This window comes from Pezoporus wallicus, unplaced genomic scaffold, assembly GCF_028554395.1.
Source record: "Pezoporus wallicus isolate ANWC-B61680 ecotype Strahan unplaced genomic scaffold, APGP_CSIRO_Pwel_v1 scaffold_6885, whole genome shotgun sequence".
NCBI lineage: Eukaryota > Metazoa > Chordata > Aves > Psittaciformes > Psittacidae > Pezoporus > Pezoporus wallicus.
The window spans coordinates 2,668,360-2,692,204 of record NW_026638858.1 but is presented as its reverse complement, the minus strand read 5'-3'; the positions used below and the strand labels follow the sequence as shown (position 1 = coordinate 2,692,204).

The 23,845-nt window shown below is 42.8% G+C and overlaps 1 protein-coding gene across 1 annotated transcript in view; it reads left to right on the top strand.

Annotated features, from left to right (window-relative positions):
* The window catches only part of MUC5AC (mucin 5AC, oligomeric mucus/gel-forming), a 53,291-nt gene that overhangs the window by 9,179 nt on the left and 20,267 nt on the right, over positions 1-23,845 (top strand). Inside the window, exons 10-32 of the mRNA XM_057412819.1 lie at positions 278-395; positions 1,441-1,579; positions 3,219-3,329; positions 3,749-3,818; positions 4,541-4,678; positions 4,763-4,927; positions 5,686-5,780; positions 6,720-6,846; positions 7,407-7,662; positions 8,282-8,331; positions 8,962-9,062; positions 9,190-9,341; positions 9,872-10,010; positions 10,112-10,225; positions 10,548-10,727; positions 11,340-11,579; positions 12,104-12,260; positions 12,851-12,979; positions 13,312-13,453; positions 14,661-14,704; positions 14,804-15,010; positions 16,200-22,789; positions 22,858-23,828. Coding sequence (XP_057268802.1) covers positions 278-395; positions 1,441-1,579; positions 3,219-3,329; positions 3,749-3,818; positions 4,541-4,678; positions 4,763-4,927; positions 5,686-5,780; positions 6,720-6,846; positions 7,407-7,662; positions 8,282-8,331; positions 8,962-9,062; positions 9,190-9,341; positions 9,872-10,010; positions 10,112-10,225; positions 10,548-10,727; positions 11,340-11,579; positions 12,104-12,260; positions 12,851-12,979; positions 13,312-13,453; positions 14,661-14,704; positions 14,804-15,010; positions 16,200-22,789; positions 22,858-23,828 — 10,435 coding nt within the window. The remainder of the gene's footprint in view (positions 1-277; positions 396-1,440; positions 1,580-3,218; positions 3,330-3,748; positions 3,819-4,540; positions 4,679-4,762; positions 4,928-5,685; positions 5,781-6,719; positions 6,847-7,406; positions 7,663-8,281; positions 8,332-8,961; positions 9,063-9,189; positions 9,342-9,871; positions 10,011-10,111; positions 10,226-10,547; positions 10,728-11,339; positions 11,580-12,103; positions 12,261-12,850; positions 12,980-13,311; positions 13,454-14,660; positions 14,705-14,803; positions 15,011-16,199; positions 22,790-22,857; positions 23,829-23,845) is intronic.

The following is a 23,845-nucleotide window of genomic DNA, read 5'->3' as shown; positions in this document are numbered from 1 at the left end:
CATTATCTAGCAATTTTAATCCTAATTCCATTCTAATGAAGCCCATAACAGAAAAGTATTTCCCTACAGATCTCTTTTGATCACTCTAAGATTGAAGATAAGCTTCAATGGAATATAGCCCTTCAATCCCTGCATAGTTTGCATCCTATTATTTTAAAGTATTTTCTATTAATTTTTCTGTGCAATACAGAAGACATTTAATGTATGCTTTCAGGCATACAGACAGATACAGGCTCTGAAATGCACAGAATGCGTAATAGACCATTTCTTTCCCTAGGAATGGTATTTGATGATATTAATGGTGCTGGCTGCATTCCCCGTAAAGAATGTCATTGTACCTATGAAGGTGAATCTTATGCTCCTGGTGCCTCCTTCTCATCTAAATGCAGATCATGGTAACAATACTCCCTTTCTCATACTTCTTTTTTATAGATGCATTACCTGAACTTTTTGAAGACAGGGAAAAATTACTGATTTCCCTTTAAAAATAAATAAGGAATGACTTACCAGCTGAAGAAGTTCTTTACTGTGAGGGTGGTGAGGCACTGGAACAGTTTGCCCAAAGAAGTGGTAAATGCTCCATCCCTGGCAGTGTTCAAGGCCAGGCTGGACGGAGCCTTGAGCAACATGGTCTACTGTGAGGCATCCCTGCTTATGGCAGGGGGCTTGGAATTAGATGATCTTAAGGTCCTTTCCAACCCTAGCTGTTCTAAGATTTTATGACTACACATTTTTAGAGGATATTTACATCTCTCTTTTCTCCAACACTTGGAAGCAAATATTTGAGTTTAGATACAAGCACTCCAATTTCAAGACCAATCAATTAAAAGAAACAATCAAATTCAAATATTGGAGGTGTTTTAAAATGTGCATTATTGTGTTACATCCTTTGTAGCACTAAAGTGTAATGCTAGGGTGCTCATAGAAATACTATGGAAGCTGTGACATTTAGTGATATATTGCATTAGGCAGAATGGGAGATCATATTTGAGAGGCATGTTTGACAGATACTGTTTTTTTCAATATCACTATAATTACTGAAGTATTATTGCTCAAGTGTAGGTACATTTATTTATCTATCTACAAATACAAGCACCACAAACATGAATGTTATGTTTCAAGAAATACTTAACATGTCTAAAGCTTGAGCCATGCTAATGGAGATGACAGGCAATCTTTCATACACAGCAGAATGGATGCCAGGTTCACCAGGACTGAATTCTGCACAAAGACTAGAAATGGGAAGCAATATAAAAAAAAATCATCACTAATATAATTGTGCCTGCCCCATACTTATTCTGAGATTTCAAAGTAATGCTGTTTATTTCACAATATGATCAACTCTTCAAGACGAAAATTAAAGCATCAGTTGTCGTTATTATCTCTTATTTCACTTACACTTGCATTGCACAAGGTTACCGAATGCCTTCTTCATTTCAGTACCTGTGCTGGAGGTGAATGGTCTTGTGTCACCCAATCATGCCATGGAACTTGCAGTATTGAAGGAGGCTCCCATATCTCAACATTTGATGAAAAATATTATTCCTTCTTCGGAGACTGTAGTTATGTCCTAACCAAGGTAAAAATTAGTCACAATCCTTGCTACAGAAATATGTTAAAGGAAAATGTTTTTATTATCTCTAATGTTTTTTTTTTAATTAAAACTGGCAATCACATCACTAAATAAACATATAGTAGTAGTTTTGTATTCTTTAATCACCATTTAAGAACTGCAGAGTTTTTAGGTTCCATGAAACAATCTCCATGCTTTCCACTGATTTTTTAATTAAATATTTCCTGTCTGGTGTATAACTGCTTCTGAGTAATGCCTTTATTATGTCCATTGCTACTGTCCTTTTTGTCACGGTCAATATAGTTCAAAGGCTTATTTTATTAAAGGTATTTGTAATGGAATTATTATACAGAATTCATGTAAGAAGAGCTATTTTATTAAGATGATCAACCTTCCAAACAGTCTTTACAAGCAAACATAGAAGACCCTAGCATTTAAAAGCAAAAATGCTAGGAAGTCATACATGTATTCTAAAACCTCAATTAGGAATTGATAACTTACAAAAATACCAAAGATTTATTGGAGGTTTTAGTTTAGTAGGAACTGAATTCTGAATAGATATATCTAAAATAATGACTACAGGTTTGCATATTTCAGAACCCTAGGTATATTTGCCATTTATTTTTATTGGATGAGTGATGTAAACAATTTTCGTAAAGACTTCATATTAAATAAAATCTGTTCTCAGAAAGATCAAACTGAATGCTATCAAGAAAAAGAATTAAAAAAAAATATCTAGAATGAGGTAATTTAGAAATAGATTAGACAAAAGCAGTGAAACTTTATGATGAGATTCAAAAGCACTGGGCTCGATCCACAATGGAAGCATGGAACAGGCTTACACATTAAAGTCCCCTTTTGGCACCAACATGTAAAATTAGATTCTCAGAGGCTGTAGAGATACAGAAAAATCCTAAATTTGGACACAAAAGGTCAAGAAGCCCATAATTTTAACACTAGATTTCCAGATGGCTGTAATTCTGCATCTCAGCTTTTCTCAATTTAATCTTCATTACACCACAAAAGGGATAAGACATGTTCAGAATCACAGCCTTCTGCATGTTTCCCTGTTATGTCTTGGCCATTAGGCACATTTTGAATATAGCTTGCAGGTCACAGTCCTATGAAAATCAGACCTGTGAGAAAAAATTTGAATTTCTGCCCTTATTCGGTAGCTTAGTGAATAGTGATTTTAGTGTAATTTTTTCCTATGAGAAGATATTTAAATTCATATTTCCTAACTGTTAAAATAATGTCCAAATTACCAGGTTCTTTGATAATTTATTTGGTGCAGATGGGACTGGAAACAAGTTCTTTCCTCCCCCAGGTAAACACCATAACCAATGGGCAAGAAAGGCAGCTTCCTTCTTCTCTAGCATATTGAACTAGTATTACCTAAACATTAACAAGTTTTAATGTTCAGCTTAATATGTCCAACTTGCCTTTGAATGTCAGAAGTAATGGATAGTGATGTGGTGACTGTATACATATATGTAAGAACACATGAGTAGGAAGAAATGGAATATAAATAACAAAGTGAAGACTCACTTTACTAAGAATACTATTTAAGAGCGAACCTCCTTAACATAACAGTATTTTAATTTAAGAAATCATTTTAACAATGTATTTTGTTATCTTCTTCTAGCTCTGTAATGGCAATGAATTCACTGTTCTGGGAGATATCTACAAGTGTGGCCTGACTGACACTGAGACATGCCTAAAGGGTGTAACTGTTAGCCTAAGTGGAGGACAAACTGTAAGTAGCAAATGTAGACACCTAACATTCTGCTGAGATGTTTTCAAAGCTTAATAGACAAGTAGTTTGCAAATTATACATAAGAGCACAGATAGGAAATCTGCACAGGTTTTTTATTTTTATCTCATTTGTACATTATTCAAAGAAAATTTAAGAACAAAGTAGATGCACTGGAACCCAAGATTCTAGTAGTTTTCTATCATTTAGTTATCTTTGGGCTTTTGATTAATTATTTGGACAGTCAATGGACCACAGTAATAGACATCAGAGAAATAGTATAGGAATCAGAACACCATCACAGTCCCCCCACTGGTTTGTTGTTTTGGTTTTTGTTTTCCTTTATCCTGAACAACACTAGATAGAAAATATTTTATCTTTCCTAAATATATTTGATAACCATTGCCTTTTCTTGTGGACAGAACATTGTGATCCAGCCTTCTGGCAGTGTATTTGTAAACATGATCTACACACAGCTGCCATTCTCTGCAGGTAAGTTCCTATGGAAGACTTCTGTAGTGTTTCTTGGTTTTGATTTTAAAATATTATTACATCAGTTAAACTAAAGCAAATTTTCACCTTCGGTTACACTGCAGCAAACTCAAGGTACTCCAATAGTGCACAGTCTCTCATTTTTTACAGTAATAGGGTTTCCTTACTCAACTCTTATAATTTTAGCAAAATTTTCAACTAATTTTAGCAATATCTGATAAAATAGAGATTCAATTCAAGTAAATAGTATCACTGCACACTTCCAGATCCAAGTACTGCCATTGGAGAGGAAGGAAAATGTTGATATGCAAAATAACTCCAACAGCTGAAGTTGTTTAGTTCCCTGTGTTCCCTCTGTCCCCTTATTTGGTGCACATTCACCATTGGAGAGTTCCTTCCATGTCAGTTCTCCTCAGACACTACTTCACCTGAACAGAAACCAAACCATGGTTGGAATCTTCTAAATAGTTACAAAAGTGTGTGTTCTTCCCCTTATTTTAAAACACCTAGCAGAAAGTGGAGGGTTTTAATACGTTTGTTGTTCAGGGTAAAGACAGCCTGGTTTTGTGCTGGACTTGAAATTCTGTATAGATAATTTTCCCCCCATTTCTTCAGATATTAGGATCCTATCAAACACAGCTATAGAATCTCTACATAATGAATAGTTATTTCAACTGTTCATCACGTATGAAATGACAACTCTTATGTTCTTATGACCCTAGCAAATGTCACCATCTTTAGACCATCATCTTTCTTCATCATTCTGCAAACAACCTTTGGTCTTCAGCTACAGGTTCAGCTCGTGCCTCTCATGCAACTTTTTATAGACTTAGACCCATCACATAAAGGGCAGACCTGTGGTAAGTGATCTTATCGCAACAATTGCCTTCATCAGTATGCTTAATTCTGTAGGAGACTTTCACAACCCATCTGCTTCCTTTTAGGTCTCTGTGGTAACTTCAATGACATGCAGACAGATGATTTCAAAATCACCAGTGGTGTAATAGAAGGTACTTCAGCTGTCTTTGGCAATACTTGGAAAACACGGGCCAATTGTCCTGATGTCGAAAATACCTTTGAGGACCCATGTGCTGTCAGCATACAAAATGGTAAGCTCACTATAAAGAAACCTTTTCTATTCTCTTCTAAGATGGAAAGAAGGAGCAAGCTGATCAACCACCAAGCACTTAGCCAAAATAACAGTGGACCATTAACATGTACACTATTTTCCTCAACTGACACTAGAAGTTTTCGATTAATAAATAATTAATAACTAGGATAATATTTTGGATCTTCAAAAATATTCCTTTGGATAAAGAAAGCAGGTGTTTTTGATAACTTAAGAGAAACCAGAACCATACAGCATATCAGTGATCCATTCCTGGAAAGGACTGATTGTCATATAGGAAATAAAGCTGCATGTATCCCTAGTGAAGTTTGGGCTCAGCATGATTCTTCCACTGTTAAACTGAGAATCAGACTTACAGTTCAGAGCTTTGTACCTCTCAGACTCTGTTTCAGCTAACGAAATACATAATTTTTGAGAATTCACAAGCCACTCTCCTGTTTACTGAGATGAATTAGCATATTTTTAATTCACAATGTGCACCTCTTTTGCAAAATTCAGCTATCCATGTCTTAGTTTATTCCATGACAACTACCATGAACTAAGAGCATTCAGTCTACAAAGAGTTCATATTTCTGTATAGAGGGAGTGAAAGTCTGTTTGTGTCTCAGCAAATGCAGAGCTGAATTCTATTGTAAAGTTAAGCTTCTGCAATTTGCCTGCAGGAAGTATAGTTACCCTGAGACAAGAGTTTGGACAATGAAGTGCAGCAGAAATTCTTACCATGTTTTCAATTCACAGACCAGTATGCTCAGCACTGGTGTGGACTGCTCTCCGATACCATGGGACCTTTTGCTGAATGTCACTCAACAGTGAATCCAGAAGTTTACCAGAAGGTACTTGGCCTTTAACTTTTCCCCATTTAAAAGAAAAAGACTCAGATTCCTGATATTAACCCCTGAAAGAACGACTTGCCAATTCGGAGGAGATTCATTCATGATAATTCTTTTCAAGCCAAGGGTTTGTTTTTATGTAAACATCATAATAATTCCTCCTTTGTAAAGGTATCTTTCCTTCCATTCCCAGGAGGATAAACTTAACAAGGGTATTCATGCTGCCCTTAGGTACTAATTTAAATCCCTGATCTATGACCTTGAACTCCGTGGACTTCTTACCAGGTCAAAGGTTAAAAGCTGTCCGTCCTGAGATATAAGGAAAGCTTCATTCAGAGTCTTAACTAGGATATTGCTTAGTTGCTCCAAACTGCTCTAAGAAAGTTTTGCATATATCCAAGACAAGGCAAGAAATACATGCAAGAAGCAGCAAAAAGATTTAGATAAGATGTGAACAAAAATGTACAAGGAATTCAAGGTGATGAAGCTCTGGAACGGTCTGGGAACTTTACAAAGTCTCCCTGTTATTAGTAATCTGCAAGGTTATATGTAAGAAACATCTTCTGGAATGACAATATTTTAGTGACATTGCCTGGTACAGCAACACATTATATGACTTATTGTTTTCTTCATTCCTCTGAGGCAGAGAGCCCAAGCACCCAAGCCTAAGTCCCAACATTGGGAAATCTATCAACTGGAAAATTAAAAAAAAAAAAAAGAAGAAAAAGAAAAAACTGTTTAAATTTGTGGACCTCTAGTTACTTTCTCCTTGCAAAGAATCTTTTTTTAAAGTTCTCAGTGAAATCTCCAAATGAAAAATAGGCATATGTTTACTTATGTATATGACTTACACTCACTTTTAACTCTAACAGTATAATAAGTATAGAGGACCACGGTTTTGATATGACAATCTGATGATCCTATGTCATCCTCTGTCCCTAGAACTGCATGTTTGACACATGTAACTGTGAGAAGAGTGAGGACTGCATGTGTGCTGCCCTTTCCAGCTATGTGAGGGCCTGTGCTGCTAAAGGAGTTCTCCTCACCGGATGGAGGAGCAAAGCCTGCAGTAAGTTCTGCTTTCCTTTCCTCTTGAAAATGGTCATCCAGAAAGTCCCACAGAGCAGCTCTCAGGGATTCCCACAATAAATTATGTTAAACTGTGTTTTCAGTATAGCATTTACTTTCAAGAATGTAAGGAAGAAGGGAATACGATAAAAGACAAGCAGTAAGCAACATAAAAAAGAGGCTTTGTTGCATTACTTGCTTAGAACCAGCAAAAGCAACATGGACCTCGATAGCCTTGCAATAGGCATAGGTAGGGTGTTTTTAATTTACTTTGACAAAAATATAAAAATAGCAATGAAATAAAAATGCAGTATGCATTAATATAATTGAGATTTTTCTTTTCTTGACCTGGACAAAATATTTGTATTCGTGACACATTTATAGGGGGAAATTCTGCTTTAGCCAAAAAAACAAAAAAAATTTACACTTCTGAGGGTATCAGTAAAGCACATGTAGATACATTGCCGTGTTTATCATATATACTTTACCTAAAATATTGCATTTATACCTACACTGATTCTGAAATGAACAACAAATGTAACTCACTTTTTTACTCTCAAGCAAAATACACCACCTTGTGTCCGAAATCCTTGGAGTACACTTACAATGTTGATTCCTGTCAACCCACCTGCCGGTCTCTGAGTGAGCCTGATGTCACATGCAACATCAAGTTTATCCCAGTTGATGGCTGCACCTGCATAAATGGAACCTACATGGATGAAAGTGGCAAATGCGTGCCTACTTCTAGCTGTCCTTGTTACTACAAAGGAATGCCTCTGTCTACTGGAGAAGTTATTCACGACAATGGTGTTGTCTGGTAAGAGATTTTAAACAAAAGAATGAGATTGGATATAGGCAGTCATGAAACTATACACTACGCTATCTATTCAAATCAAATGCATTTCTGTCTCTAGAAGTTTCAATTAAAAAAATAAAATCACAGATCCTTAAAAACTGCTAGGGCTATTCATGTTTGGAAGACTGTACCTAAGACTGCTACAGGAAATCAACAAAACATGCTGCAGTGGGTTATTCCTGTCTAACAGCCAAACTCCTACCCAGTCAGTCAGTCACTCACTCACTCCCCACCACACATTTCTTATCCATGACTGTAAATGACTTGTTCCATGGTGAAAGATGCTTGAGAATCTCCCTACAGATTATTCCCATTATGAATGGAATCTGAACTATTCTGAAGAACAGCTCTTACCAAAGCAAATGGAAAGAGCAGGCCTGTCTTTCTATAGAATATACTTGTATTTTGGCCCTCTCTAATATAAAATATCTTTGAATAGTAGAAACTATTCTGATAAAGGACACATTTTCTCCGCTTTATCGCACAGTAATTTTTCATTTCAAATTCATTAGGAAACAAGTGAAAACTTAACAAGGAAAAGCAAAAATATATGCATTTTATTTTATTTTTTTTTTAATAGCACTTGCACCTATGGAAAGCTGAGCTGTATTGGTGAGAAACCTGAACCAGGTAACATATGACTTAAGACTTCTTTTAATTCTCCCTTTCCACCTTCACCCTTTCTAGTTCTCTCTTTTTTGTCATAATGATGCAAACTGTACAAGTCTGAAGTCAATCAAGAAAATGAACTGTTGACTTCTATAATGTAGAGGATATTCCCAAAATACCTTTTAGATGCATGAAAAAAGTTTAACCCCTTGGGTACCCAGTGGAAAAGAATACTCAATCACCTTATTGAACGTGAAACCCATCCATATTTTAAATAAGATAAAGTAAAATAAAATAATAAATAAAACAAAGCTTCCCCCCCAAATACAAAGTAAACCAACATCTTTGTTTTCTTGTGTTTTTTGTTTTGTTTGGGGGTTTATTTTGGTTGGTACTTATTTACTTTTCTGAAAACAAGTGTTTCACAAACTAAGCATTGAATTCTATGAGTAGTTCAAGCATAAGCACAAAACCAGATAGGCGTGACTTCAAAACAATATTCAATTTCTCTTTTGGTCAAATGCGTTATTTTAAGATACATGTATCTCAAAGAAGTCCTTTTTATTTTTTTTCTTCAGTCCTCATTAAAGAACTATGAAGATATAAATACATGGTTGGTCTCACATTTCTCATGGTTTTTGTCTTATTCAGTCTGCATACCTCCCATGGTCTATATTGACTGTGGAAATGCCACTGCAGATGTGGTAGGAGCAGGATGCCAGAAGAGCTGTCAGACATTAGATATGGAATGTGTAAGTATGGACTCTTTGTACGCGGTTAAAAGCATATTAAACTAGATTTCTTCTACAATTACCAGCTACAGCGAGACTCTTCTAACAGGATATGTTTCAAGTCATGTTTTCTATGTGGTCCTTACAGTACAAAACACACTGTGTCTCTGGCTGTGTATGTCCTCATAATCAAGTGTTAGATGGCAAAGGTGGCTGTATAGCTCCAGAGGACTGTCCATGTGTTCACAATGGGAATTCCTACACTCCAGGCGAATCAATCAGAGTTGGCTGTAACAACTGGTAAGAGCACACTGAAAAATAATTTTTTTAAGCGTCTGAGAATAGTTTAAACTGTAGGTGAATTACAACATTTCACTCTAGCAGTATCAAAATCTGCTTGATATCAAGAAGGAATCCTGCATAAGATGATCCACTTGGTACCTAAAAAGCAAGCTCTGTTTTTCACAATGGCACACAGCACGTAAGTTCCAAGTGGTCAGAAGAACAGTATGGTTTGGATGTTGTCATATTCATTCAAGTCAAGAAAGCTCTATTCCTCACAGGCAATCTTTACATTTCAATACATGCAACAATATTTATAGTATTTTCTAACCCAAATTATTCATGACATCATGAAGTAACACAGCTTTTGGATAAATTCCAAAGGCTCTTGAGCTGTGCTTCATTTCTGAGAATGAGCAAACCTTGTTTTTTCATTATGGGCTCAACACATTTTAAAATGAGATTGATGTACTTGCAGGAATGTACATAAAAGCAATATTTTATCTATGTCTGATTTTTACATTTGGAGTGCCTTCTGTCTTATGTAGCACATGTAGAAACAGAAAATGGCACTGCTCTGAGGAACCTTGCCTGGAAACCTGTTCTGTTTATGGAGATGGGCATTACACCACCTTTGATGGCAAACGCTTTGATTTTGAAGGAGACTGTGAATATGTTCTGGTCCAGGTAACAGAGTCCTTCCCAGATTTTTGCACTATCAAAGTACCTTGTGTTTTATGTACGACCATATAGCATAGTTAACACTGAATATAATTCTCCTGTTTCAGAACTATTGTGGTCAACAAGGTATGAATCAGGGAACATTCAGAGTCATCACTGAGAACATTCCATGCGGTACTACTGGAACCACCTGCTCCAAGTCCATTAAAGTTTTCCTGGGGGTAAGCATTTTCTTTAATAAGTTACAACAGGCCCAATGAGCCAGAAGGATAGAACAAAATGTTCCAGACAGACTGCATCATAGAAGTGTCCTTCAAGACAGTGAAAATGTTACTACACTTCCTTGCTCTCTGCTAACAATTCTGATTTCTGCTAGAGACAGTAAAGGAGGGAATTCTATAGGATTGCTTAATGTGAGGTTGTTGAATAGAAGAATTTCGATGATAATAGAGTTATTATTTCAAGAACAGTTACTGGCAATATATAAACATATATAACTTAATAGGTGACTTTTTCATTAGGCTCTATCTTTTTCTGTTTTAGAACTATGAGCTGATACTCAGTGGTGGACACTCTGATGTTATCCAGAGGACACCTGGAGGAAAAATGCCATTCCAAATCCGTTCCATGGGCATCTACCTGGTGGTTGACACTACTGTTGGTCTGATACTCATGTGGGACAGAAAAACCAGTATATTCATCAAACTTAGTCCCAGCTTTGAGGTACATTTTAAAATCCAAAACCTGGATAAAATTATTTCTGGAACATATTCATGTTATCTCTTGAAGAAAAAAAAAAATGGAAATTTTGGCTGTAACAGGAAGACTGAAAGAGCAGAAATTGCATATTACTGTCCCTGTAGTGTATTTCTGGAACATATTCATGTTACCTCTTGAAGAAAAAAAAAAAAATGGAAATTTTGGCTGTAACAGGAAGACTGAAAGAGCAGAAATTGCATATTACTGTCCCTGTCCTGTAGTGTTGACTTAGATTGTGTACTACACATCTTCCTTAAATTACATTATTCAGCAATGGCATAACAGCAACTACAAAAGTAGCTTTCTTCATGTAAAGCCTTCACTGCAGAGGCATATTCAGGATTAGATGAAACTAATTACCTCAGTGCTAAGAACAAAACCCATAAGTCTGCTTCCTGTTCTTATCCTTCCTAACAAGAAGTTAGAAACATCTCTTCATGAAAGATATTTCAATAAAATGTCCAACAGTGCTACTGAAAGGGCCTAGATAAACTTAAGTAAGATTCATCCTGAGGTCTTTTACTTGCAGATACTGTACCTTACTGATCTTTATAATTTTTGTTTACCCCCGTGCAGGGACATGTCTGTGGACTTTGTGGAAACTATGATGGCAATGGAAATAATGACTTCACAACTCGCAGTCAGTCTGTGGTAGGAAATGTGCTGGAATTTGCCAACAGCTGGAAAGTGTCTTCTAGTTGCCCAAATGCCAATCGTACCAAGGACCCATGCACTGCAAACCCATACAGGAAAGCCTGGGCACAGAAGCAGTGCAGTATCATTACCAGTGAAGTGTTTGCAAAGTGTCACTCACAGGTATGACTAAAACTTGAGCCTTAAATACTCTTGAGCAAGAGTTTACAGTAATTTTTATGTGGGATAGCTGAGAAATACATTAAAATACATTCTATCATGCTTGACAACTTGTCTTGAATTAGTACACTAAAGAAATTGATACTTTTTTTTTAATAGAAGGAACAATCACAGATAAATCTCAGAATATGTTTACTTTCAAATGGCATCATTTTCTAGTACCATAAATACCAGCCACCTGATATATATGACTGTGTGCTAGTTTGTAGTAATGTAACAGTATTATTTCTGCAAAGGTATCTTCAACATCAAATAGCTCTTTTCATTACGATGTATAGCATTACGAAGTAATAGCTTTATTCTATTTTCCTCTTAATTTTCCAAAACAGTCTCATGGTTTCTTCCTTTCCTATCTTTCTCACACATACAGAGTCATTAGTTTCAGATTTTTAGTCACGTTTTTTAGAGCAGTGAATGCCTTTCCAAAGAGGACAAGTGCATGAAAACTCAAATGTTTTCTCCAACAGGTTGAACCAAATGAATATTATGAAGCATGCGTAGATGATGCTTGTGCCTGTGATACTGGAGGAGACTGTGAATGTTTCTGTACAGCAGTAGCTGCCTATGCTCAAGCATGCAATGAGCTGGACATCTGCATTTCATGGAGAACCCCATCCATTTGTCGTGAGTTTCACCTCACTACTTTTTGAAGGGGTCTAGAGGGAAAGAAAACAGAGAAGTAAAAAGAAATACAGGTAGAATAAATAAAGAAAGAAGGATAAGATTTTATTTGTAAGAGGCGCTGCTATATTCTAAAAAAGCAGCAAAAAAACTCCACAAAGGACATTTGGTAAATCACTGGAAGCTAATCTATTTTCTTAAAATGAAACCATTGATAGTAACTTCACCAGTGGTGTCACTAGTGTCTGATTTACTTGTCAATCATGATACACAACTGGTGAACTACAATATTCTACTACACTTCCACCTGTCTACATGAGGCTTAGCATAAATCACTATTAGTGCATACTAGCTAATATCAATGATTCAAACTATTGATTTTTCAGGATTAATGTGTAACTCTGTTCTATGCTTTGTAACTACTGGTGTCAAAAGGTGGTTGAAGTGTAACAATTGTATTAAATTAGAAGTAAGGCAAGATACTGTTCACCACCTATGTGATTATGCTGATCACATGGGATTTTTACCCAGCAAAACAGACAGACTGTAGAACAAAAAGATCAAAGTTCTTCTGTTATTTCTCCTTCCTCTAGCTTTGTTCTGCGATTACTACAATCCACAAGGGGAATGTGAGTGGCACTACAAGCCATGTGGAGCCCCTTGTATGAAAACCTGCAATAACCCAAGTGGGAATTGCCTTCATGAGTTGAGAGGCCTTGAAGGTAAACATAATTATGCATATCTTGTCCTGCCTATAAGAGGCTAAAATTCAATCTGATTAATAAAATTACCTTACTCAGTATATGACATGTTTATATTAGAAATTATAAGAAGAGATATAATTAGTATCTAACTGCCTAATGGATCATGAACTTGTTTGGAGTGAAAAAGAGGACAAAATACTCCAAAGCAATGAAAGAAATAGCAGTGGCAAAGTCTGAAATTCCATTACCATATGGAATAATTTGGGAAAAGCATATATAAGTGAAGTATAGAGTTACTTCTACTTCTGAAAGGTCTAGTGTCAATGTAAGTCTCATTTCTTTTATTGCAGGCTGCTATCCACACTGTCCAAAGAATAAGCCATATTTTGATGAAGAAACCATGACCTGTGTTTCTAATTGTGGTTGTTATGAAAATGGAAAAAATTACAAACCAGGAATGCAGATGCCTTCAAAGCAGAATTGTCATTTATGGTAGGATTAGTGAAGATTTTAAACACTTATTTGAAAGTTTAGGAACATAATACATCATGCACTTTTTTGTTTACCAACAGGAACTAGGTCAGTCATAGGCTGCTGAATAATGTCTAATTTTCTTTTGTTTAATTGATGACATGATGAAATATTTTACTATAGAAAAATTAATTTACTAATTATTCTGTATTCTTATTAAACTACTTTAAAATTAGTATAATAATTATTAAATTAACTTCAACCAAATTCAAATAATAATAGTTATGTCAACAGTCTGAACATTTCTATTAAAATATCTGTAAAATCATTATGTGAAATTATTTAGAAGGCAACTAACCTTCATTATTTTGAGCTTGTTTCTGTTATTGCACTGGCACTTACATGTTAGTAGCAGTCAGCAAGTATTCCCACATACTCTGTCAGAATTGGTGACATGCTGGGACAAATGCTGCTAAGCCTTCTATCAACACAAAGTTAGCAGAATCAGTTACCACCTGGTCTAAAGACACCTTTAAAATAGCTACACCTGAACACTGTAAGCAGTCCAGTCAGAATAACAAAGAGCTTAGCATGAAGCCAATCTGAGCTAACCCAAATTTCATGGCATGTTTTGCAGTTCATAGACAGCTTTGTCTGCATTGTCAATATCATTAATAGCACTAAACCTAACCTGATAAATACATATCCATATTTAATTGTTTATCCAGTGGACATATGCCCATAGTCACTATAAATAGATATATCAGGATTTAGTTCTTAATAGATAAATTCCCCTGAAAATCAGAATGCATTCTTGCACCTTTTGGAAGTCATTGCATAGACAACCTCAACATCCATGATAAAGATAACCTTTCTCAGATGATACATTTACTGCACTTTCCTTTCCAAAAAATAAGTATACCTATCAGGGAGATAAGAACATTTCAAATCACCCCTCCCCACATCTTCACCCACCCCTTGAAAGCACCAATAAGGATACTGCACTTTTAGTATGCTGCAAGAAGGAGTTGCCTTTCTTGCCAGAAAACTGAGTAATCCTACCTAACCTGAATTTGTACAGCAGAACTCAAAATCTAACTTAGAGAAGATACAGTCTTTCTACATATAAATAATGAATATCAAAGGATCAGTAAAAAAATTTGAAATAATACAATTATGTCATGAACCAAGATATTTACATTCATCACCTCCCTTTTCTCTTTTCCAGTGAATGCACAAATCATGGCAAAAAATGCAAGTACGATGAAGATGGTATGTTGACAAAGTTGATTTTATCTGAATAGGATGCATTTGAGGTACACTGCTCTATGTTTCAGATACCAAGGAATAACACTGTCTTTTGATTCACAGAATGTGTCTGCGTTTATGAGGGACAGAACTACAACTATAAAGATGTGATCTACAATACTACAGATGGCACAGGAGGATGTATTGTCGCAACCTGTGGTCCCAATGGAACACTTCAAAGGGCTGTCTATGAATGTCCAACCTCAACATCATCCACAACAGCAACAACATTTCACTTCAGCACTACGCCACCTGCCACCACTTCCACAGGTACATCCTTTATAGCCCATAAGAATACATTCTACTAATAGTGAGTAAAATAAAGCTACAAAACCATGCTCACACTCACAACATAAATTAATTAGTACAACTTCAAAATAAGTAACATTAAGTCTCATTTGTTATTAGCATTTTGTTTCAGTCAGTATTTTGTAACCAAATTAATAGACGGAAATAAACTTAGAAAATAAAACCACTTCTGAAACAGCACAATGGAAACACTGCACACTGGCTTCATAATATAATTTTGCTTATCTTCATTGTGAACAATAAAAAGACATTACCTGTAATTGTAACTATTTCTATACCTGGAATAATTGTTACTGAATGAGTAATCCATTATTTTTTCTATTACATTATGGAATTATTACTTTCCATAAAATTCCTGGTATGGTTAATGGCATTTATAATTACAGTACTAAGTGGATTGCTTGGATATTGGCATTGAGATACTGAAATTTTTGTATTTAGAATTCCTGTTCAGCATTTTTCAGGTTGGTAATCTCTAATTACTACGGCATATGTTGTTTAATTAAATAAGTATTCAGTATACAGTTTAGAAGTTTTGAAAGCATTCAGAAACTATCAGCACTGCTGGAATTCATTAACCATTTTACAGCCACTTCACAATGAGAATTCACCTGCAAAAGCTTATAGACTGCTCTCCAAACCAATAAGCCATTAGACATCTGTTCCTTCAAATGGAGGAGCAAAGACAATGCAGCATATTGCATATTTGGAAGAAAAAAGTGCCTATTAATCTTGATGCATAGAATAAATGTTATTTTTTCTGCTGGACTTGAATGGGGCTTTGACATCCTAGAGAGCAAAAGAATCAATTACGCTGAATCAAAGGGAAAAGAAAAAAAAATATTTTTATTTTTTTCCCCAACGTAAATAAATTCTACATGGGAGTTATTTCAACATGATTTGTAAAAGATAATTAGCAATCTCTTAGGAAGTGACAGTTCCAAGCACATCAGTACATTAAATAGCTGGGTGATGGATGTTCTGTTCAACTTCATATAAAATTATAAGTACACTAACTTGATATGTTACAGGTTCACAATGCAAGCAAATCACCTGAAGAAAATTTTCAGCCTATTTCACATAATGAAAAAGAGAATATCTGCAGAATTTTATTTTCAGTTTTGAAATCTCTTCTTTATCTCTTTCACAGTGTCTCCAACTACATCAGTATGTGTTCATGAAGTCTGTGATTGGTCAGAATGGTATGATGGGAGTCTGCAAACCCCTGGCTATGATGGTGGAGATTTTGAAACATTTGATGATTTGAGAGCTAAAGGTTATGAAGTCTGTAAGACTCCACGGGCTGTTCAATGCAGAGCAGAGAAATTCCCCAATATACCACTGAAAGACCTTGGCCAAAAAGTAGAATGTAGTACAACAGCTGGGCTTATATGTTACAACAAAGATCAAATTTCAACAATGTGCGACAATTATGAAATCAGAATCTTATGCTGTCAATTTGTACCATGCTCTTCCACAACACATTTCAGCATGTCAACACCAATCATACCACCAGCTAAAAGCACAGAAACATCAAGTCCAACTGAAGAAACTACATCATTTTCAACCACTCTCTCACCAGTTACTCTAACTTCTGAAAGTACAACATTTGCACCTTCAGCTACTAGAGAAACAACCACACTCACAAGTGAAATGACAACACCTGTCACCACTTCTCCTTCAGCAGCTATTTGTACTAAAGAAGAATGCTACTGGTCAAAGTGGTATGATGTAAGTTATCCAGGGTCTGGATATGAAGATGGAGATTTTGACACAATTCAGAACATTGAAAAAAAGGGTTACAAAGTCTGTGAAAACAGAAAGGATGTTGAATGCAGAGCAGTAAGGTTCCCTAATACACCATATCCCCTCCTGGAGCAACACATAACATGTAGCACAGAAGAAGGGTTGAAATGTTACAATAAAGACCAACTGCCACCCATCTGCTATAATTACAAACTAAGATTTAAATGCTGCAAAAATATGACAGTACCATGCCAGCAAACTGCATCACCTCAAAGAACAACACAGACATCAGAAACTACTCCAGTTTTCTCAACAACTCTAATAACATCATCCACAGAAGTATCAACACCATATTTCCAAACAAAACATAAGGTAACAACAGCATCAACAGCTCCACCAGAAACAGGATATATTCATACAAGAATTACATCACAAACAACAACACAATCCCAAAGAGAAACAGAGACAACAAAGGCATCAATCCCCATATACTACTCCTCTACCACGCAGCCCACCTCTTCAGAAATCATATCGCAAACCTACGCCAGCACCACCAGCCCCACAGGAACACCTACCACTTACTACCCCAGCGTGACCTCCCCCACCACCACGTCCACTACCGCCTGTGAGCCCGAGGTGTGCTCCTGGAGCGAATGGTTCGACGTCGACTTCCCCTCCTCGGGGCCCAACCAGGGAGACTTCGAAACCTACCAGCGCATCCGCGCCGCCGGCAAGGAAGTCTGTCAACGTCCAAAGGATATCGAGTGCCGGGCGGAGGACTACCCCGAGGTCTCCATCCAGCAGGTCGGACAGGTGGTGCAGTGCGACGTCCACTTTGGGCTGGTGTGCAAGAACGAAGACCAGACTGGCAAGTCGAAGATGTGCCTCAACTACAGGATCCGCGTCCTCTGCTGCACCCCGAACTACAACTGCCCAAGCAGCACCTCCTTCCCAGCCACCAGCCCTACCAGCACCGTCACCCGCACTGCCCCAACATCCTCCAGTGTCACGACCTCCACCTCCACATACCACTCCTCTACCACGCAGCCCACCTCTTCAGAAATCATATCGCAAACCTACGCCAGCACCACCAGCCCCACAGCGACGCCTACCATTTACTACCCCAGCGTGACCTCCCCCACCACCACGTCCACTACCGCCTGTGAGCCCGAGGTGTGCTCCTGGAGCGAATGGTTCGACGTCGACTTCCCCTCCTCGGGGCCCAACCAGGGAGACTTCGAAACCTACCAGCGCATCCGCGCCGCCGGCAAGGAAGTCTGTCAACGTCCAAAGGATATCGAGTGCCGGGCGGAGGACTACCCCGAGGTCTCCATCCAGCAGGTCGGACAGGTGGTGCAGTGCGACGTCCACTTTGGGCTGGTGTGCAAGAACGAAGACCAGACTGGCAAGTCGAAGATGTGCCTCAACTACAGGATCCGCGTCCTCTGCTGCACCCCGAACTACAACTGCCCAAGCAGCACCTCCTTCCCAGCCACCAGCCCTACCAGCACCGTCACCCGCACTGCCCCAACATCCTCCAGTGTCACGACCTCCACCTCCACATACCACTCCTCTACCACGCAGCCCACCTCTTCAGAAATCATATCGCAAACCTACGCCAGCACCACCACCCCCACAGCGACGCCTACCATTTACTACCCCAGCGTGACCTCGCCCACCACCACGTCCACTACCGCCTGTGAGCCCGAGGTGTGCTCCTGGAGCGAATGGTTCGACGTCGACTTCCCCTCCTCGGGGCCCAACCAGGGAGACTTCGAAACCTACCAGCGCATCCGCGCCGCCGGCAAGGAAGTCTGTCAACGTCCAAAGGATATCGAGTGCCGGGCGGAGGACTACCCCGAGGTCTCCATCCAGCAGGTCGGACAGGTGGTGCAGTGCGACGTCCACTTTGGGCTGGTGTGCAAGAACGAAGACCAGACTGGCAAGTCGAAGATGTGCCTCAACTACAGGATCCGCGTCCTCTGCTGCACCCCGAACTACAACTGCCCAAGCAGCACCTCCTTCCCAGCCACCAGCCCTACCAGCACCGTCACCCGCACTGCCCCAACATCCTCCAGTGTCACGACCTCCACCTCCACATACCACTCCTCTACCACGCAGCCCACCTCTTCAGAAATCATATCGCAAACCTACGCCAGCACCACCAGCCCCACAGCGACGCCTACCATTTACTACCCCAGCGTGACCTCGCCCACCACCACGTCCACTACCGCCTGTGAGCCCGAGGTGTGCTCCTGGAGCGAATGGTTCGACGTCGACTTCCCCTCCTCGGGGCCCAACCAGGGAGACTTCGAAACCTACCAGCGCATCCGCGCCGCCGGCAAGGAAGTCTGTCAACGTCCAAAGGATATCGAGTGCCGGGCGGAGGACTACCCCGAGGTCTCCATCCAGCAGGTCGGACAGGTGGTGCAGTGCGACGTCCACTTTGGGCTGGTGTGCAAGAACGAAGACCAGACTGGCAAGTCGAAGATGTGCCTCAACTACAGGATCCGCGTCCTCTGCTGCACCCCGAACTACAACTGCCCAAGCAGCACCTCCTTCCCAGCCACCAGCCCTACCAGCACCGTCACCCGCACTGCCCCAACATCCTCCAGTGTCACGACCTCCACCTCCACATACCACTCCTCTACCACGCAGCCCACCTCTTCAGAAATCATATCGCAAACCTACGCCAGCACCACCAGCCCCACAGCGACGCCTACCATTTACTACCCCAGCGTGACCTCGCCCACCACCACGTCCACTACCGCCTGTGAGCCCGAGGTGTGCTCCTGGAGCGAATGGTTCGACGTCGACTTCCCCTCCTCGGGGCCCAACCAGGGAGACTTCGAAACCTACCAGCGCATCCGCGCCGCCGGCAAGGAAGTCTGTCAACGTCCAAAGGATATCGAGTGCCGGGCGGAGGACTACCCCGAGGTCTCCATCCAGCAGGTCGGACAGGTGGTGCAGTGCGACGTCCACTTTGGGCTGGTGTGCAAGAACGAAGACCAGACTGGCAAGTCGAAGATGTGCCTCAACTACAGGATCCGCGTCCTCTGCTGCACCCCGAACTACAACTGCCCAAGCAGCACCTCCTTCCCAGCCACCAGCCCTACCAGCACCGTCACCCGCACTGCCCCAACATCCTCCAGTGTCACGACCTCCACCTCCACATACCACTCCTCTACCACGCAGCCCACCTCTTCAGAAATCATATCGCAAACCTACGCCAGCACCACCAGCCCCACAGCGACGCCTACCATTTACTACCCCAGCGTGACCTCGCCCACCACCACGTCCACTACCGCCTGTGAGCCCGAGGTGTGCTCCTGGAGCGAATGGTTCGACGTCGACTTCCCCTCCTCGGGGCCCAACCAGGGAGACTTCGAAACCTACCAGCGCATCCGCGCCGCCGGCAAGGAAGTCTGTCAACGTCCAAAGGATATCGAGTGCCGGGCGGAGGACTACCCCGAGGTCTCCATCCAGCAGGTCGGACAGGTGGTGCAGTGCGACGTCCACTTTGGGCTGGTGTGCAAGAACGAAGACCAGACTGGCAAGTCGAAGATGTGCCTCAACTACAGGATCCGCGTCCTCTGCTGCACCCCGAACTACAACTGCCCAAGCAGCACCTCCTTCCCAGCCACCAGCCCTACCAGCACCGTCACCCGCACTGCCCCAACATCCTCCAGTGTCACGACCTCCACCTCCACATACCACTCCTCTACCACGCAGCCCACCTCTTCAGAAATCATATCGCAAACCTACGCCAGCACCACCAGCCCCACAGCGACGCCTACCATTTACTACCCCAGCGTGACCTCGCCCACCACCACGTCCACTACCGCCTGTGAGCCCGAGGTGTGCTCCTGGAGCGAATGGTTCGACGTCGACTTCCCCTCCTCGGGGCCCAACCAGGGAGACTTCGAAACCTACCAGCGCATCCGCGCCGCCGGCAAGGAAGTCTGTCAACGTCCAAAGGATATCGAGTGCCGGGCGGAGGACTACCCCGAGGTCTCCATCCAGCAGGTCGGACAGGTGGTGCAGTGCGACGTCCACTTTGGGCTGGTGTGCAAGAACGAAGACCAGACTGGCAAGTCGAAGATGTGCCTCAACTACAGGATCCGCGTCCTCTGCTGCACCCCGAACTACAACTGCCCAAGCAGCACCTCCTTCCCAGCCACCAGCCCTACCAGCACCGTCACCCGCACTGCCCCAACATCCTCCAGTGTCACGACCTCCACCTCCACATACCACTCCTCTACCACGCAGCCCACCTCTTCAGAAATCATATCGCAAACCTACGCCAGCACCACCAGCCCCACAGCGACGCCTACCATTTACTACCCCAGCGTGACCTCGCCCACCACCACGTCCACTACCGCCTGTGAGCCCGAGGTGTGCTCCTGGAGCGAATGGTTCGACGTCGACTTCCCCTCCTCGGGGCCCAACCAGGGAGACTTCGAAACCTACCAGCGCATCCGCGCCGCCGGCAAGGAAGTCTGTCAACGTCCAAAGGATATCGAGTGCCGGGCGGAGGACTACCCCGAGGTCTCCATCCAGCAGGTCGGACAGGTGGTGCAGTGCGACGTCCACTTTGGGCTGGTGTGCAAGAACGAAGACCAGACTGGCAAGTCGAAGATGTGCCTCAACTACAGGATCCGCGTCCTCTGCTGCACCCCGAACTACAACTGCCCAAGCAGCACCTCCTTCCCAGCCACCAGCCCTACCAGCACCGTCACCCGCACTGCCCCAACATCCTCCAGTGTCACGACCTCCACCTCCACATACCACTCCTCTACCACGCAGCCCACCTCTTCAGAAATCATATCGCAAACCTACGCCAGCACCACCAGCCCCACAGCGACGCCTACCATTTACTACCCCAGCGTGACCTCGCCCACCACCACGTCCACTACCGCCTGTGAGCCCGAGGTGTGCTCCTGGAGCGAATGGTTCGACGTCGACTTCCCCTCCTCGGGGCCCAACCAGGGAGACTTCGAAACCTACCAGCGCATCCGCGCCGCCGGCAAGGAAGTCTGTCAACGTCCAAAGGATATCGAGTGCCGGGCGGAGGACTACCCCGAGGTCTCCATCCAGCAGGTCGGACAGGTGGTGCAGTGCGACGTCCACTTTGGGCTGGTGTGCAAGAACGAAGACCAGACTGGCAAGTCGAAGATGTGCCTCAACTACAGGATCCGCGTCCTCTGCTGCACCCCGAACTACAACTGCCCAAGCAGCACCTCCTTCCCAGCCACCAGCCCTACCAGCACCGTCACCCGCACTGCCCCAACATCCTCCAGTGTCACGACCTCCACCTCCACATACCACTCCTCTACCACGCAGCCCACCTCTTCAGAAATCATATCGCAAACCTACGCCAGCACCACCAGCCCCACAGCGACGCCTACCATTTACTACCCCAGCGTGACCTCGCCCACCACCACGTCCACTACCGCCTGTGAGCCCGAGGTGTGCTCCTGGAGCGAATGGTTCGACGTCGACTTCCCCTCCTCGGGGCCCAACCAGGGAGACTTCGAAACCTACCAGCGCATCCGCGCCGCCGGCAAGGAAGTCTGTCAACGTCCAAAGGATATCGAGTGCCGGGCGGAGGACTACCCCGAGGTCTCCATCCAGCAGGTCGGACAGGTGGTGCAGTGCGACGTCCACTTTGGGCTGGTGTGCAAGAACGAAGACCAGACTGGCAAGTCGAAGATGTGCCTCAACTACAGGATCCGCGTCCTCTGCTGCACCCCGAACTACAACTGCCCAAGCAGCACCTCCTTCCCAGCCACCAGCCCTACCAGCACCGTCACCCGCACTGCCCCAACATCCTCCAGTGTCACGACCTCCACCTCCACATACCACTCCTCTACCACGCAGCCCACCTCTTCAGAAATCATATCGCAAACCTACGCCAGCACCACCAGCCCCACAGCGACGCCTACCATTTACTACCCCAGCGTGACCTCGCCACCACCACGTCCACTACCGCCTGTGAGCCCGAGGTGTGCTCCTGGAGCGAATGGTTCGACGTCGACTTCCCCTCCTCGGGGCCCAACCAGGGAGACTTCGAAACCTACCAGCGCATCCGCGCCGCCGGCAAGGAAGTCTGTCAACGTCCAAAGGATATCGAGTGCCGGGCGGAGGACTACCCCGAGGTCTCCATCCAGCAGGTCGGACAGGTGGTGCAGTGCGACGTCCACTTTGGGCTGGTGTGCAAGAACGAAGACCAGACTGGCAAGTCGAAGATGTGCCTCAACTACAGGATCCGCGTCCTCTGCTGCACCCCGAACTACAACTGCCCAAGCAGCACCTCCTTCCCAGCCACCAGCCCTACCAGCACCGTCACCCGCACTGCCCCAACATCCTCCAGTGTCACGACCTCCACCTCCACATACCACTCCTCTACCACGCAGCCCACCTCTTCAGAAATCATATCGCAAACCTACGCCAGCACCACCAGCCCCACAGCGACGCCTACCATTTACTACCCCAGCGTGACCTCGCCCACCACCACGTCCACTACCGCCTGTGAGCCCGAGGTGTGCTCCTGGAGCGAATGGTTCGACGTCGACTTCCCCTCCTCGGGGCCCAACCAGGGAGACTTCGAAACCTACCAGCGCATCCGCGCCGCCGGCAAGGAAGTCTGTCAACGTCCAAAGGATATCGAGTGCCGGGCGGAGGACTACCCCGAGGTCTCCATCCAGCAGGTCGGACAGGTGGTGCAGTGCGACGTCCACTTTGGGCTGGTGTGCAAGAACGAAGACCAGACTGGCAAGTCGAAGATGTGCCTCAACTACAGGATCCGCGTCCTCTGCTGCACCCCGAACTACAACTGCCCAAGCAGCACCTCCTTCCCAGCCACCAGCCCTACCAGCACCGTCACCCGCACTGCCCCAACATCCTCCAGTGTCACGACCTCCACCTCCACATACCACTCCTCTACCACGCAGCCCACCTCTTCAGAAATATATCGCAAACCTACGCCAGCACCACCAGCCCCACAGCGACGCCTACCATTTACTACCCCAGCGTGACCTCGCCCACCAC